At 45.3% G+C, this 17320-nt stretch overlaps 1 protein-coding gene and 1 pseudogene across 3 annotated transcripts in view; one reads left to right on the top strand and one right to left on the bottom strand.

Annotated features, from left to right (window-relative positions):
• Positions 1 to 1719: 1719 nt before the first annotated feature.
• LOC306649378 (ATP-binding cassette sub-family A member 17-like) overlaps positions 1720 to 17320 on the bottom strand; it is a 138853-nt gene continuing 123252 nt past the window's right edge. For both annotated transcript variants that reach the window (XM_079120289.1, XM_079120290.1), the window contains 7 exons: positions 16742 to 16867; positions 15319 to 15513; positions 4540 to 4727; positions 2945 to 3115; positions 2506 to 2696; positions 2227 to 2300; positions 1720 to 2076 (listed from right to left, as the gene is read on the bottom strand). In XM_079120289.1, the coding sequence (XP_078976415.1) occupies positions 1741 to 2076; positions 2227 to 2300; positions 2506 to 2696; positions 2945 to 3115; positions 4540 to 4727; positions 15319 to 15513; positions 16742 to 16867 (1281 nt within the window). In that variant the 3' untranslated portion in view covers positions 1720 to 1740. The remainder of the gene's footprint in view (positions 2077 to 2226; positions 2301 to 2505; positions 2697 to 2944; positions 3116 to 4539; positions 4728 to 15318; positions 15514 to 16741; positions 16868 to 17320) is intronic.
• LOC306649489 (E3 ubiquitin-protein ligase ARIH2-like) lies at positions 12136 to 13013 on the top strand (annotated as a pseudogene). The gene has a single exon. The product of its transcript is annotated as an E3 ubiquitin-protein ligase ARIH2-like (transcript).

Raw genomic sequence — 17320 nt, 5'->3', positions numbered from 1 at the left:
AAGTTACAGAAACCAGGACATCTATGTAGCTCTTCCATAGTTGCAATCCACAGTTGCAAAGTGCAATGTTAGGCGTTTTGTGTAGCTCTCAAGAAAGTTGTTTTGACTTGTTTAAAGTTACTGTAAGGTGGGCAGGAACTGGAGAAGCGGAGCTGGTGAAACATTGTGGTTGTCTAGCATAAGAATTCCTTCCTTCCTGGAGAGCTGTGTGCCTGAGATCAAGGTTAGAACTGATAGGGCTCTTGCACAGCCTCCTCATGCAGGGCATTGCTACAGCAGCTAGGCATCCTGTGCCCTTGCACAGAAACATCCCCAGGAACCAGGCATGCCACAGCCATGAGGGCCTCAGAGACCCCTAATCTCAGTGACTGCTCTCCTATCCTCCATCACCACTCTCATGCAAAGCTGGAGCACAGGGCTAGTGACAACACAGCCTGCTAAACCCTGACCCACCAATTGCTAATTCAGCAGGTCTGGGGTAGGGCCCAATACCATTGAGCTGCATCCCCATCCCCAAGAACTTACATTTCAAATAAGCTTCCAGCTGAGGCTGCTGCTGCTGCTGCTGCTAGTTGGGAATCCCACATTGAGAATGTTGCCTGAGTTGAATCTTGGCATGAGGTGCTGGACCATTACTGAACATCTTTAGGTCTCAGTTTTCACATTTGAGAAAAGGGGCAATAAGCAAGTCGACCTCACAGGTTGATGTAGGGTCACATGAAGACTCACTCAAAACATTTGCAGAAGCAGGGAAGAGAATAAATAAATGCCCACACATCCAAATATTTATTGAAAAATTGTAACTTAGGTTAGCAAAAGTGATGAGACATTCCTGCCTCCTATCTTAAGGAAAATATCATCATCACAACCTGGGAGGCCAGATTTGAATTTAGAGTTCATGGACTCTCCAGGTTCCACCTGGAGGCAGTGTCACATGGGAAGCCCGCCCAGTTCTTGTCAGTACTCAACCCTTCTCTCCCATGTATGGCTCCATCTGTTGGCCCAGGAGTCTGTGTACACCTGTATGGACTACCCTTTGTATCCATTCAAACCTTGCCTCTGACTTTGCAGATAGCAGTCATCCTAACTGCACCCGGGACCTCGGGACGCATGCAGGTGGTATGGTATACCTGTGAGGAGGTGTGCTGCAGAGGCCACCTGTCCGGGAAGGGGATTCTGGAGAAGGGAGGGCAAAGACTTGGGTAAGCTGTGCCTTCAGTCCTGCAGACCGAGCAAGGGCACTGTACCTAGGCTACAGGGGGTGCAGTCAAATGACAGGGTGCATGCAGAGCACTGAGGACAGAGCTGGTATCAAGCAGGACCATGGTGGCTACTGTGTGACCCCTGGGGCTACTGCCTTTCCAGAGGGTACATGAGGTGCTCCTCAGGGGCTGGGGACATGGCTCAGTGGCTGACTGCTTGCCTAGCATGTGCCAAGCACTGGGTTTAATCCCCAGCATCACAGTAAGCAGTAAATAGTAACCAGGTTCCTCAGAGGTTGCTTCTAAGGCTAGGTCTCTAGGAGATCACAGGTCACCCATATGGGACTTGGGTAGTCCTTGTCACTGAGATGCTCCCGGGTTCTCTACCAGGCCTCTGAAGCTACTGCCCACCTCTGCTCTGCACACTGCAGTCTGGGGAGAGCCCCATGCTGAATCCGCTGGGCTTGGGCTGCCTTTGCAGCTCCTGGTGGCTGTGGCAGGCAGTGCACACGATGGCTAAGGCAAACTAGGATCTTTATTATAGTAGGACTGACTCTGAGGGAGCCAGTGAGGGCAAGTGAGAGGGAGGTGAGGGAGGCTGGCGGGGAGGCTGAGAAGGAGGAGACAACAAAGGCAAGAGAGGCTGAGAGGGATACGGTGAAGGAGGCTTAGGAGGAGGAGGTGAGGGAGGCTGACGGGGAGGCAGTGCAGGTGATGAAGAGTGGGCTGGCTCTGCTTGCTCTTGTTGGATTGCTCCTTGAGTAGGGGGCACAGGGCTGGCGAAGTTCAGGAAGATGTCCTCCAGGGAGACCTGGTTGACCGAGTAGTCCTCCAATGAGTACTTCTTCTTGGCTTGCTCCAGAATGCCAAACACCTTAGAAAAGGGGACGGCAGCTGCTGTGGACAGGCCCACCACAGGTGGTGTGATGCACACAGTGGGGCTGGGAAGGGGAACATGCAGAGAGCGGAGAAAGCCTCTGGGCTTCAAGGCAGAGCTCAGCTCTCTGCTCCAAGGTGTGCTCACCTTTCCCCAGCTGAGGTCGCCGCCAGGCAGGTGGTAGTGGACCATGCCTTGGTGCTCATCTTCTAGGACACTGCCTGCACAAAGGAGAGACCATGTTCTCGTGAGGTCCCGGCTGGAGAGCCAGGGAGGTCAGCCTAGGCGCACAGGACTGTGGTCTTCATCCTTGGGGTCAGGAGGTGGGACTTGACAGGGGTGAGGCACAGACTCTGTGCATCCACTCACAGAGGTCCAGAGGGGGCCTGGGACCACCCGGTGGGGGCAGCCAGTGTCAGCACACACCTGGAAAAGTCAGGTCCACAAACGCCTTGAACTCCTTCAGTGCTTCCTGCTGCCCTTCACTTCGGACTTTGGCCCGCAGGGAGTAGCCGCTGCCAAACTTGCTCTTGAGGTGCTGTGGGCTTCCCAGGCACTTGAACTGACCCTGCACCATGATGGCCAGCCGGGTGCACAAGGCCTCACACTCCTCCATGCTGAGGACAGGGAGTAGAGGCCTGAGACAGGGCTGGGGGAAGCAGAGGCCCACCCTGGGTGTGAAAGGCTTGTGTAGACAGAAGGGTGTCCGTGCCCAGATCAGGCTGCTCCTGATTCCCATGCTGAGTGTGGCCACACACAGAGCCTGGGGAATCTGTGAAAGCTGCTCACAGGTGGTCTGCTCACCCGGCTCCTCCCGGCCACCCATTCCAGCTCCTCCACTGACCCCCAGAGACCCAGGCTCTACCTGTGGGAGGTGATGACAATGGCCTTGCCAGACTCACGGGCCCGGGCCACGGTGTCCCAGAGCAGGCGCCGGGCCACAGGGTCCATGCCAGTGGACGGCTCATCCAGGAAGATGACCGCAGGATCTCCGATGAGGGCGATGGCGGTGCTCAGTTTGCGCTTGTTACCACCGCTGCAGGGGGAGGGGTGGTGGGGTGGAGAATCCTGCTGGTTCGACACCCACCCCTTTCTTTCTCTGGGGATGTCTACATCCCAGGTGGGACTTTCAGAAACACAGCCTCACCACCTTCTCCCCAACTGAGTTGTGGCTTGGGCTGTCCACAGAGGATCTAAACCATCCCCTGGACACAAGGATCAGTCCTGGGTGAGCACATGGTCAATGAATCTTCTTTGATGGACTATGGGTGTTGGGGAGGCACCTTCTTAATCAGAGAGGAAGGGCATAGCTAACTTTTATTTAACTCATACCATTTACTATATGCAAGACACTATTCTAAACTTTGCAAATGTAAATTAATTCAATCGTCAAAAGATGCAAGAAAATATGAAAAGCTGTTCGAAACTCAAACCAACAGAGGGAAGAGCAAAGGACATCATCATCTGACCCCTGGCACATGTGACCAGGTGTGCAGTACTGCCGTGTGCCTTCAGGGACTCGGCACACCACATGAGGGGAGTGGTGTTCTGGGCTTGGACAGTGTGTGTCTGGTTGTGTTTAAGCTACCTGGAGTTGGGGTTCTATCACTGGTAACAGAAACCTGAGGCTCCTCAGCAGAACCAGGCACACAGGGATGATGTAACTGTGGGCTTAAAATGTAAATCTAGGGCTGGGGCTGGGGCTCAGTGGCAGAGCACTTGTCTAGCATGTGTGAGGCCCTGGGTTCGATCCTCAGTTCCACATAAAAATAAAATAATAAAATAAAGGCATGCTGTCCACCTACAACTACAAATAAAATTTTTAAAAAATGTAAATCTCCCCAAAACAGGAAGCCTATCATGAAGAAGATGGAAGAAAGATTGGTTTACCCTTTTGGGACAAGAACATACATGGTGCCATCTGTCTATTCTCAGTCACAAGAACTGCCTTGGGCCTGGGCTGGCCTTATAACCTCTGGAATTCAGAACCAATGGAGTGTGATGCCTTTGTTTCTTTTACTTTTTATTTATTTTTGGTACTGGGATTGAATCCAGGGCACTTAACCACTGAGTCACATCCCCAGCTCTTTTTGGTATTTTATTTAGAGGCAGGGTCTCACTGAGTTGCTTAGGGCCTCACTAAGTTGCTGAGGTTGGCCTTGAACTCATGATCCTCCTGCCTCAGCCTCCCGAGCTGCAGGGATTACAGGTGTTCACCATCATGCTGGGCTGAGTGTGGTGCCTTGAGTACCCCAGGACATTGACCCTTCCTACAGGGGACAAAAGCCACCTTCAGCCACCACCCCTGGACATACACACCGTGGAATGGACTGTACAGCTACCTACCCCATGCCTGAGCTGATGGGCTCAGCACCACACTCCAATACTGAGAAGACCAAAGCTCATCTAGCTCATCTTGTAACTGGATATGGAGAGGTGGAGGTTAGCCCCAGATCTCACCTGTAAGTCTTTACCAGCTTGTCTGCATACATGAACATGACTAAGTCTTCAAGAATCTGCTCCACACAGGAACGGATGTGGCGTTCCGGGATGCCCCGGATCCGGGCATACATGACCAGCGTCTCTCGGCCCGTCATGAAGCTCAGCAGGGCATCAAACTGAGGACAGTACCCGATCCACTGCCGAACCTGAGTCAGAACACAGCCAAGAGGAAGGCATGTCCCAGGGAAGCCTCTTCCCCCAGGTTCCCTTGCCTCCAACCATGCAGCACCTGAATCAGCTTCTCCCCACCAATGCCCAGTATGCCACGTGGAGATGTGCAGCATGAAGGGACTGTGAAGGGACTGTGATAATGGCAGGCAGCCGTGGACTGCAGCCTTTGCTAGTGGTGTCTATGAGCAGGTGGCTACTGGAGGTTGCGTGGGCTGGAGCACTTGCTCCACTCTCTTCCTGCTGGTGTAAAATCTCAGCCCCCAGCATCTCCATACTTTGATGTCACCTTCAAACTGTCCAGTCCACATAAAAGACACACTTTGTGTTTTTCTACTTCAGAAGTATTTTCTATTGGACATGTAACCTGTAAATAGATTTTCTTTGTAAAATATTCACATAAAGGCTCCTGGAGTCTCATCTGTGGTCCTGTCCTGGCACCATGTGGTCAAGTTGGTGTGCATTCTCCAGACTTCTGTGTTAATGTGGGCTCTGACCAAACAGGATCATTCCATATTTAACACCCTGTAACATGCTTCTTTCTTTCTTTGCTACCTTCCTCCTCTCCCCTTTTTTCCTTCTCCTCTTCTTCCTCCTCCTCCTCTTCTTCTCTCCCTCTCCTCTTTTCTTTCTCTTTCTCTCTTTTCCAGTGCTGGGGCTTAAACCCAGGGGCACTTTACCACCAAGCTACATCCCCAGTCCTATTTACTTTTTATTTTGAGACAAGTTCTGGCTAAGTTACTCAGGCTGGCTTTGAATTTGTGGTCCTCTTGCCTCAGCCTCCCCAGTTGCTGGGATTACAAGCATGCACGCAATATGCTTTTCTAACTCTACATTATGTATTAAGCTCTTCCTAGGTCAGCACATTCAGACCTCCCCCACTCAGTTTAACTACTATTTAGTCATCCAGGGAAGGTTTGTAAATTTTATTTAGCTGTTTGAAAAATTAAGGCACATATATTTCTACCTTTTGCCACTATAAACTTGCAGTTCACCACCCTGGTCTGTGCTCCCTTGTGGTAGATGTTGGAGAGTGGGATACCATTTTTTAAAAATAGCCAATGTTTTTTTCCTCCTCTTTCCTCCTTTCCACTCAAGCACTTGTGTGACCCTGGGTAGCATGGCCTGGTGATGGAGTAGTGAGAATGAATTTTTCAGGGTTTGAATAGGAAATCACCTGGAGGGTCAGCAATTTCCAGGGACAGGAGAAGGCTGTCATGGAGGAGTAATGTAGTAAGGATTCACACAACTAAGGGTCAGGTTTGGTTCTCAGGATGGGGCTTCTCCCAAGACGAAGTCCCGAGGCCTAAGTCAACTGCTGAGAAGAAAGGCACCCATGATTTTAATGAGAATGCTCCTGGTATTTATGTAAGGATTTATGGTAAACTGCCTTTATCAAGTTATTTTAATTTAATGTTTCTTCTATTTTTATAGTTTGCTAAGAATTTTTTAAAATCATGAGCAAGTACCGAGTGTTTTCAAATTCCCTTTTCAGTATCAACTGAACTATTTTTTTCCTCTTAAGGCAATGATTGATGATGGTGGGTTTTGTACTGTGGACCCTAACTCTATTTCTGGGATATATCTGACTCGATCATCCTTTTTATCCTTTCCTTCTTCTGCATTTTTACTGCTGACATCTCAGGATGTTGTGTTCCTCAGGGAAGCTGGCTGGGGTTCATTCTGGCTGTTGTCAGTGACTGCTTTCTTCACTCCCAGTTGTGTGCATCCCACCTAATTCCATGCTTTCGGATAGTTATTCAAGAAGGAAATGAGCTGTTTTGTGATAGTTATTGGGCTTATTTATTGGTCCCTTTTAGCCTCAGAGTATATCTCTGGACTTCGTTTCAATTTATCTACAGTTTTGGACTATATAAGTTTCCTCCTCCTCCTCCTCCTTTCCTTCTTTTTCCTCCTCCTTCTCCTTCCTCTTTGGTTGAGGATGGACACAATACCTTTATTTTTAAATTTACTCATTTATTTAGTGTGGTGCTGAGATTCAAAAACCAGTTCCTCACACATGCTAGGCACGTGCTCTACCACTGAGCTACAACCCCAGCCCAGTTTTCTACTTCTTGAACCAGTTTTGGAATAGAAGACATGAAAATGCATTTTAAATTAAAAAAAAAATGAAGCTATGTATCATTTCTTACACAACTGAATTTGGAATGAAATCCACACCTGTTGCCTTGGGTAGCTCATCCCTGGTGCCTTTGGATGCTAAGGGAGCCCTGTTCAGCATGTAGAGGCCCCTCCACCAAGGTCAATCCCACACTGGAGCCCAATAATCCTGAAGCAGTGACTCTGACATCATAAATGCAATGTGGAGTCTAAGAAGAAGGTGCTTCTGATTTTTTGAAAACCAGAAGATTCTGATGAAAATGTTACTTTTTGTTTGTTTCCCCTGGTGCTGTGGATCAAACCCAGGGCCTTGGGCAAGTTAGGCACGGACTCTACCACTGAGCTACACTCCCAGTGCTGAGAATGTGTTTTAGAGAATGCCAAGAATAATTAAAAATACTACACAGAAAAGTTTTACAAAGGAAGAGAGCAAGGATATGGCCTTGTTAGAATTTGCTAATGAGATTAGTTCATGTGAGATTCCTAGGAGAAAACAGAATAGGGAGAATCACTTTAAATATATTAAATTCCATATTTCCAGCTACGAATTTTCACAAACTGTCAGGAGGAGATAATGTGCAGATGGGTTCCAGGAAGACTGAAATTCAATTTCTCATCAAATAAGCAGGAGGAAGTTCTTACAGGCAGATGTCATTTGATTTTAAATAGTACACAGAAACGTGACATTTCTTATGTCTCTTGAGTTTGTGGAACAGGTTCCTGTCTTATTCTATAAGGGTGACAGTAAATGCTGCTGAATGGTGACTTTTGACAATATAGCCAGGTGAAGAGCTGGTCCAGGACCACCTGCCCTTGCCATTTTTTCCTTTTACTTCCCTCCCTCCTTCCTTCCCTCATTTCCTTTCTTCTTTTTTAAAATATTATTTTTAGTTGTAGATGGACTCAATACCTTTGTTTCGTTTATTTATCTGTAGGTGGTGCTGAGGAGCAAACCCAGTGCCTCACACACCGTAGGCAAGTGCTCCACCACTGAGCCACGACTCCAGACTCTTCCCTTTCTTTTCTTTTTAAGGACAACTTACTGAGGTACACCCCTACACCATACACTTCGTACAATTCAACAGTTGTTTTTAGCATATTCTGAGTTGCACCATGTATCATCACAATCCACTTTTATCATTTTATCACACCTAGGAGGAACCCTGTACCCACAAGCAGTTACTTCCTGTCCCCCTCGACACCCTCAACCCCCAGCAACACTACTTGACTTCTGTCTCCATGGCTCTGCCTGTTCTGGATGTCGCATGTGAATGGAATCGTGCATATGTGGTCTTTCACATGAGACTTCTTGCACTGAGTGTTTCCTAGGTTTGCTCAGGTGGTAGCCTATAACAGACTTCCATCCTTTTTTTGTGGATGAATAATATCCCGTTACATGGGTAGGCCCCAGGTTGGTCATCCATTTATCTGTTGATCAACACTTGGGTTGTTTCCACATTGGCTACTATGAATAATGCTTCTCTGAACATTCTTGTACAAGGTTTTTGTGTGGCTGTAAGGGGTTTAGTCATTTAGGGTATATTCCTAGGAGTCCTATGATAACTCTAGGTTTAACATTTTGAGTATCCTCGCTGATAATTTTTATCTTATAAAGTCTTTAGCAATTACTGAAATATCTGGATTTAAATTTGCCATCTTGTTCAGAGCAACCTATTTATGCCATATGTCCTATCTTCCCTTCTCCTGCTTTATTCTTATCTTCTATCATATTATTTTTTCATTTTTCTATTTTTCCCTCCTCTAGTATCTTAGAAGGTACATACTTATTTCCCCCCATCTGTTGCATGTCTTTTTAAAAGATAAAACACACATCCTTGGCTTAACAATGGATAATATTATTGGAACTTTATTCATAAGCATGGAAAGGACCTTAAAATGCTTTAACTTGATTTACCTCCTTCTGACTTAAAACATTTCATGTATTTTAATTCTATATGTATTTTATTTTTTATGCTAAAAATTTTGGTGTGTATCTTTTTATTTATTGACGTACAAACACATACATGAGGATAAAAAGTATATTCACTTAGAAAAGTTGACTCCAACCAAAAACACAAAACAGGTTTCAACAAGCTTTGATTTCCTGGTATACTATTCCTAACCCTAAGGTAGAAGTAATGCATTTTTCACTTACATGCCCACATTTCTGATACAAGCTAAGTTGATGGAAGAAAATTCGGAGCCAGGTGCAGTGGCAAATGCCTGTAATTCCAGCGTCTCAGGAGGCTGAGGCAAGAGGATCACAAGTTCAAAGCCAGCCTCAGGAAAAGCGAGGCGCTAAGTAACTCAGTGAGACCCTGTCTCTAAATAAAATACAAAATAGAGCTGGGGATGTGGCTCAGAGATCAAATGCCCCTGAGTTCAATCCCCAGTACAAAAAACAAACAAACAAGCCCTCAGAGTAGTCCCAAGTAAATATGGGAATCCACAGTAGAGACACCCAAGATTACCTGGAAACAGTGTTAAGTGGGAAGCCTCTAATCCTACCTGGATAGTGCTTTTTCTGTGTGCTTCTCAGTCTCTGTCCAAATCTCACAAATCACTTTCAAGGACTGGACTACCCAGTAACGGGATGGCAGAAAGTCCAGTAGGGTAGATATAAGGACCATGTGAATAATGGTAAAAGAACATCAATGACCAGATGCTGAAATATTTATATGTATTTTTAAAAATCTCATAAAACATCATCATTTTAGTGTCATCAAAATTAACACATTTACCTTTTCCATTAGTTTATTTGAACCACTGTATCTCTGAGCTCCTTCCAGGATCATTTTCTCTCTTCCTGAAATCTACTCTTTATTACTTCCTTTTGCCTTCATCTGTTGATGACAAACTCTCAGGTTTAATTTACCTGAAAGCATTCTTAGAAAATATCCTTTTTGGGCTGGGGAGATAGCTCAGTCAGTAGAGTGCTTGCCTTGCAAGCACAAGACCCTGGGTTCGATCCCCAGCAAAAAGAAATATCCTTTTCTTTTTCAGTGCTGGGGATTGAACCAAGGGTCTCACACATGCTAAGCAACACTCTACCACTGAGTTACATTCCCAAGCCAAAATATATTTTCTTTTGGGGGCAGTAAGGATACTGGGAATTGAACCCAGCAGTGCTTTACCATTGTGCCACATTCCCAGTCCTTTTTATTTTTTATTTTAAGATAGAGTCTCACTAAGTTGCTTAGGGCTTCCCTGAGTTGCTAGGGCTGGCCTTAAATTTGGCAGTCCTCCTGCCTTGGCTTCCTGAGTCACTGGGTTTACAGGTATGTGCCTCTGTGCCTGGCTGTATTTTCTTTTACAGTATAGCCTTATTGTGTAGATTATTTCAGGTAGATTATTTCCTACACCACTCCTGTCTTTTGGCCTCTTGTTTCATTCACAAATCAGCTGCCAGTTTAACTGCTGTGCTTGTGAACATGACCCATTTTTTATCTCTGGGTCTTTCCTCCATCTTGTTTGTTAAATCAAGTTTTATTGATAAAATGGAATTCAGAATATCTTACCAGAAATAGCAGCAATCCAAGCCAATCCTGTTAGCAACAAAGTGGCAGTTTCCTACTATAATTAAACCTAAGGACTTAGTGGAGGCAATGCAGAATGAATTTTTAAGTCATGTTATGTATATATATGTACAAAAGGGAATTTCACCTTTATGTATAGGTAGAAAGAACTGATCAAATATAAATTAATGGATGAGTGAGAGGAAGTCTAGTAGAAGGAGAATGGGAAAGGGGAAGGAGGATGGGAAGTAAAAGGGGGAGGGAAAGAGCAGGACCATGAACTGAAATTGAATGCCATGCATGTAGGAGTTTGTCAGGATGAACCTACCTATTAGGTATGACTATAAATCTCTAATAAGGAATAAAAAATGTAAGAACTTACAAAAGAGGTGCAAAGATTCAAGGCATTTTAGCCCAAAATTAATGTTCTTATGAATGTTACCTATAACACTCATGGCAACAAGAAGAGAACATCCTGAAATACAGTAAAGGACAGGAGTAGCTTTATCAATGATGCCAATCCCTAACCAAGAACATTAAGATAGTTTTCCATGACTCTTCAGATGTTCAGGTTTGTAAGATTTTGAAATTATCTCCATAATCATCTATGTGTTTGAGCACTTAGCTGACACAGCTGCTACTCTCCCTGTCCCAGCCCCAAATTCAAACATAACATGACTTGAAAAGGCTACAGATCTGTTGCATTCTACAACAAGCCAAATATTTCTCATATCTTCAATAGTGATTTTATTTTATTTTTTATTTATTTATTTATTTATTTTGGGTGCTGGGGATCAAACCCAGGGCCTTGTGCTTACCAGGCAAGCACTCTACTGAGTGATTTTATTTTATAAATTATTTTTAAACATATATATATATATATATATATATATATATAATTTTAGTTGTTGATGGACACTTATTTTATTTATTTATATGTGGTGCTGAGACTCAAACCCAGTGCCTCACACATGCTAGGCAAGTGCTCTACCACCGAGTCACAACCCCAGCCCTTCACTGTGATTTTAAAACTGTGTGTAATTAAATATGAACATTTTGTACCAGGACAATTGCACTTTACAAAAAAAGCAAAAGCAAACAACAAAAATTGCTCAAGTGTGATTTATAACATGAATTATAGTTTAAAATCACATTTACATAAGTCTCAAATTCACACACACAAAAGTCATTCCTGGGGTAGCTATACTGCAGCGGTTCCCTGGAGTCATCACTCCCACCTATGTCATATCCCTTCCTTAAAGCTGAGGGCTGGTCTCTGGGTCCTTTGAAGATGTTCTTTTTGTGTTTAATTTTCAGCAGTTTTACTATCATGTTACTAGGGACTTATTTATTTTAATTTATTCTGCTTAGGGTTAATAGGGATTCATTTATTTGTAATATGATGTCTTTCAAAATGTTTGGAGAGTTTTAGCCATTAACTTTTCTGTTTCATTGTTTGTTTTTGTTGTTGATGTTTGGTTTTGGTACTGGGAATTGAACCCAGTGGCCCTCTACCACTGAGCTACAATCCCAGTTTGCTAACTTGCCAGGGCTGACCTCGAACTTGTGATCTGCTCAGACGAAGCAGTACAGGCCCTGCTCTGCCAGCACTACACCTCAGTCCATTTTTGTGGCCTGGCCTGACCTGCTCTGGCCTAATCTGGACCCTGGTTGCGGGACTGTGACTCCTGATGGAAATCATATGACACAATGTTTGGGTGACAGCTGCCGGGAAGCTTCTATACTTCAGAAAGTATAGAAGACAAAACAGTAATGGATTTGAGAAAGCAGTAAAATGGGCGGGGAGGGAGAAAAAGCAACTTATATCCTGATTTACAATTTGGATGCTAAGATATCAGTGGACATGAATAGCCAGGGGCCTAAGAGCAATGAAGAGGACTATGACCCAAATTGTGTGGAGGAGGAGGAGGAAGAGGACAAGGACCCTGAGGACATAAGGACTATTATGTGTGGGGGTGGCCAGTGACCTGGAGGGCAGAGGGCTGATGCCTTTGATCCTGAGGAGTATCAGTTCAGTTGCTTGACTTGAAGGAGTCTGAGGGTGCCCTCAGCAAGCACATGACCAGCTTAGCCTCTGTCTTAAAAGTCACCTCATTCAGTTGCTAAACTAATACTAGTTATTTGCACTGGCCAGTCTCAGAGATATTGGACAGATGAATCCAATCCTTCTCAACTACTCATTCAGGTGCAAGTTCAGCCTAATCCATCAAAACATGTCCCACAGCCCAATCCCCTCGCCACTGCACAGCATGCATGCAGTCTGTGTGGAAGGAAACCTCCTGTCTCTGGCCTGTCAGCACCAGCTCTGCTGTGGCTATTGGGAGCAGCACAGCTCATACTTGTCAAGTGGACAGCTGGGCGTGGGAGTCTCTTGTTGACTCAGGGCTGTCCGCTCCATATACACTCCCCACTGTGCGTCCCATTGCTTCCCAAGTAAGAACTGCCCAACAAATACAAATACAGGTGCCACCTCTTCAGGGAGCGTGTGGATGGTCATTGCCAGCTCCAGTTGTGCCCTGCGGCAGACTGCCCTGTGGCTATCCGGGTACAGGGACCTAGAGCTCTGAAGTGCAGTGCCATTGGTGCAACGAGGCCTTCTGTTTCTAGTGTCCTCAGATGCGTCTGGAAATGGTTCACAAAGTGAGCACATGACTCTGAAATGCCAACTACTTTAGTGCTCACACTAAAGACTGCCCAGAGTACAACATCTGCATTGAGAAGAATGGAGGCTGTGAACACAGGCAATGCTCCAAATTGAGCCCAGGCCAGGGAGATCAACAAGTATTTGGCTGGGCGTGGTGGTGCATGCTTGTAATCCCAGCAGCTTGGGAGGTTGAGGCAGGAGGATCTCTTTTAAAACCAGCCTCATAACTTAGTGAGGCCCTGTCTCAAAATTAAATAAATAAATAAAATAAAAAGAGCTGGGGATATTTCTCAGTGGTCAAGCACCCCTGGGTTCAATCTCCAGTATTAAAAAAAAACCAAAAAACAGAAGTACTTGTTCTATTTTGAGAGGTGCAAAATCCACAAAAAAAAAAAAAAAAAAAAAAAAAAACAACTTATATGCAGCTAGAGGCACAACATACCAGTGGATTCAGAAGAAAATTCAGGAGAGAGTGATGAACAATCTGGGGACTTGGGTAGACTGGCAGTACATTACATGCTGCCAAGCTCTTCTTGGCCAAGTGTTGGTGAGTCTTGCGATATACCTCCACATACGCATACTACTTGGAGTCTGGCCCCAGGACGAAGCTGCTTGAATACTAGCAGGCTTAGAGGTTGAAAACCTCTAGAAAAGTGAAACATGCAGCAACTACGGCAGAGAGGACTTGGCAAACCAGATGCACACTGCAAAGCAGCAGAGAGGAACCCTACTGAAGGAGTTCCATGACACTGAGGTTGGGACATGCACCCACGGTACGGAGGAAGATGGGGCTTCCCAGCTCATACTGCATGCTGCAGACTGCCTTTCACAACCCCAGGCAACAGCCAGGGCCCCGTTCCTGAACAACACTGGCAGCACACCTCTTAATTTCTATTTTCTACTCGGGATTTTTTTTTTTCTTTTTGTTTCTACCAGATTAGAGGTCATATTGAATTAGACTCTTCAGAACTTTTAGTTCTTCCTGAATGATTGTTGGGAGGGAAGAAATTTTGTTTTTTAGTGTTTTGAATAGCTATTAGTTGTATTAGATCATTTCAATCCATGTAATTTTTAAACACTGCACAAGTATTTTAAACAGTCAAACCATATAATAACACAGAGCTCTTTAAAAAAATAAATTGGCATTGAAGTATTAAAAAGACCCTTGTGATCCTCCTTCCTCAGCCTCCCCAGTAGCTGGGATTACAGGTATGTGCACTAGCTCTTATTCCTTCATTCATAGGGTTTATGGGTATACACAGATACACAGAAAGGATATGAGAGTTGACTCACATACTTATGGAAGTGAAGAAGTCCCACAAACTAAAGCCCAAAACTGGAGTAGGGCTGAAGATATGGCTACTTGGAACTTGGGAGACATCAGTAAGCAGTAATGGGGGCAGACCAAAAAAAGGACCAGGCACAGACAGTGTGTCTAGAAAGAGGACAGTGGGCTACAGGTGCAGCTCTGGAACACTGCAACCTGATGGGCCAGATAAAGATAAGGATCGACCAAAGGAGTATGAGAAAGAAGAACAAGGAGAGAGGGAAGCTGTATAATGAGCAAAGGCAGGCTTGAGCACAAAGGAGGAAAAGACCAGCAGTACAAAATGCTGCCTAGAGAAGTCAAGGAAGATACTGACAGAAAATCAGAAGTCACCTCAGCCTGGATGAGTGTAGCAGGAACAGGTCCAGGGAGAACAGTTTCAAAGGTTATTTGGGAGGGAGTATTCATGAACCAAGGACATCTTGAATGGTGCCTTGAATGGAAGGTAGATGTGTGCCATTCACTCTCCAGAAAGCACAGGGGAAGGAGAAAAGTATCTCTTTCTAGTACCTAGGGGAACTCAAAAGATGGTGTTGTACTTGTGTACAGTGGTGCACGACTGTAATCCCAGCTCCTTGGGAGGCTGAGGCAGGAGGTTCACCAATTCAAGGCCAGTCTGGGCAATTTATTGAGACCCTGTTTCAAAACAAAAAGGGCTGGGGCACAGCTCAGTGGCAGAGGTACTGCCTAACATTCATGAAGCGCTGGGCAGGCGAGCTTCAGTACGGGCATGGGGGTATGCAGGGGTGGGGAGGAATGATGTTGAGTAAGTGGTGCAACACCTAGTCTGGAGATCAGAGAAGTGTGTAGTACACAGATAAGGATTTGGAAATCACAGATGAAACTGATAAAGTGAACTTCTCAGAGATCCAGTCTTATTCCAGTTCCCTGACCCCAAACCCTGGGTCAACCCCCCAAATTTGTTTCTAGGAGGCACCCACCTTCCCTAGGTCAGAGCTGATGCTAAGACCCCTAACAAATGCATTCCCACTGGTGATGGGCTTCTGTCCTGTCAGCATTTTGAAAATGGAAGTCTTTCCAGCTCCATTGATACCAAGAAGGCCAAAGCACTCTTTAGCTTGAACAGTGAAGGACACCTTGTTCACAGCCAGCAGGGGTACCTCCTTATTGTAGACCTAAGATGCACGAGACAGGAGACAAGTGAGTAGTCAGCGGCACTGCCCACCCATCCTCAGCAGGTCTGAGCTGCCCTCCGGGCCCAGGAGGCCTCTCACCACCCAGGCTCAGACTTGCATTTTCTTAGACACTGCTCCCAGCAGGCTCAGTAAGGCTTTCTCTCCTCCCATTCTCTGCAAATCCAGAACTCAATTCCCTTAAGATAAACCTTTTCTCTTTTGTCCCGGAAGCAAACAAAATCCCTTGGATGGTTGCCTGAGGATTATTTTAACCATCTGTACCTACAGGAAACAAGACTAACTAATCTGGGGGAGAAACACGACAAAGTTCCTGGATGTTTGAAGATCTCTCAGAATTCTCCCTGAGGGGCTGGGGTTGTGGCTCAGTGGTAGAGCACTTGCCTAGCATGCATGAGGCCCTGGTTCCATCCTCAACACCACATAAAGATAAATAAATAAAGATATTGTTTCACCTACAACTAAAATATATATTTATTTTGAATATAAATTAAAAAAAAATATATATATATATATATACATTTTAAATATATATATTTAAAAAAATTCTCCCTGGGTCCCATCAGAAATGCTAAGGAGGCTTGGTTTGAGCTCCCTTTCCAGGCCTTGGCTCCTCCACAGTTGTCTTATACATTCCAGGAAAGGTTCCATAAGTCATGTTCCACCTTCCACCCTTCCTTGCTTCTCAGGGTTCATGGTTGAGGTCCCTTCTCATCCCAGGCCCTTCTATCTTCCAGGGGACCACAGAAGAGACAGTGGAGGGCAGAGTCTGTCTCTCAGTGCACAAACTCGGAAGTGCTCCATTCTCAAACAGAGAAACTACATCCGGGCTATCTCCACCAGAGCTCCTGAGTTACTGCAGACAGGCCTTGAGCCTGTCAATGGGCAGATTCCTCATGCAGAAGTCCTGAAAGATCTCAGCTTTCCTTCCTTCTTTCTTCCCTCCCCCTCCCTCTTTTCCTTTTTTTTTTTTTTTTTTTTTTTTTGGTACGGGGGATTGGACCCAGGGGAGCTTAACCACTGAGCCAACCTTTTCATTTTTTTATTTTGAAACAGGGTCTCACTAAGTTGTGTAGGACCTCACTAAGTTGCTGAGGCTGGCCTCGAACTTGTGATCCTCCTGCCTCAGCCCTACAAATTGCTGGGATTACAGGAGTGTGCCACCATCCCCAGCAAGATCTTGACTTTCTAAAGCCAAGTCTGACTTTACCTTTGACACTTCTTTAACAACTAGTGGATTTGTCTTTCGCAATGTTTCCAAATAATTCTTGATGGTTTTTGCCTCTTCTTCTACATCTTGGTCTTCAGGCACTGATGCTGACTTGAGCAACCCTGCCTACATTCCCAAGACAAGGATGGAAATATAACTGTTTGAAAGGGTAAGAGATAGAGGTCAAAGGGAACCACAAAGACCACATCCTTCCTGGGAAGCCCTGAAGGTGCCCAGCCAATCTCAATTCTCATGCTCATACCACCACCCCAATCTCAGGAACCACTGCAGCTGTCCAACAGTGAATTCATGTGGACATGACCACGATTAATTGGACATTCAAACCTTATGTAGTGTACATTTTTGAAGAAAACAAAAATACTTTAAGCCCAGGATGCCAAGACACAACAGAAGTTCATTTCCTACAGTTTCCTTGGGGGTCTTGGCCTTTGGAAGATAATCAGACCAAAAGCTGAAAAAAAGAGATCTTTCTTCTGTCAGGTTCATTGATAAGTGGGGAAGGGGTGTTCCACAAAGTGACTGGTTCTAGGAAGCCAAGGTCTTGTTAATATTTAGCTG

The sequence above is a fragment of the Sciurus vulgaris genome (assembly GCF_902686455.1).
Source record: "Sciurus vulgaris genome assembly, chromosome: 18".
Classification (NCBI taxonomy): domain Eukaryota; kingdom Metazoa; phylum Chordata; class Mammalia; order Rodentia; family Sciuridae; genus Sciurus; species Sciurus vulgaris.
This window is presented reverse-complemented; position numbering and strand designations above follow the sequence as displayed.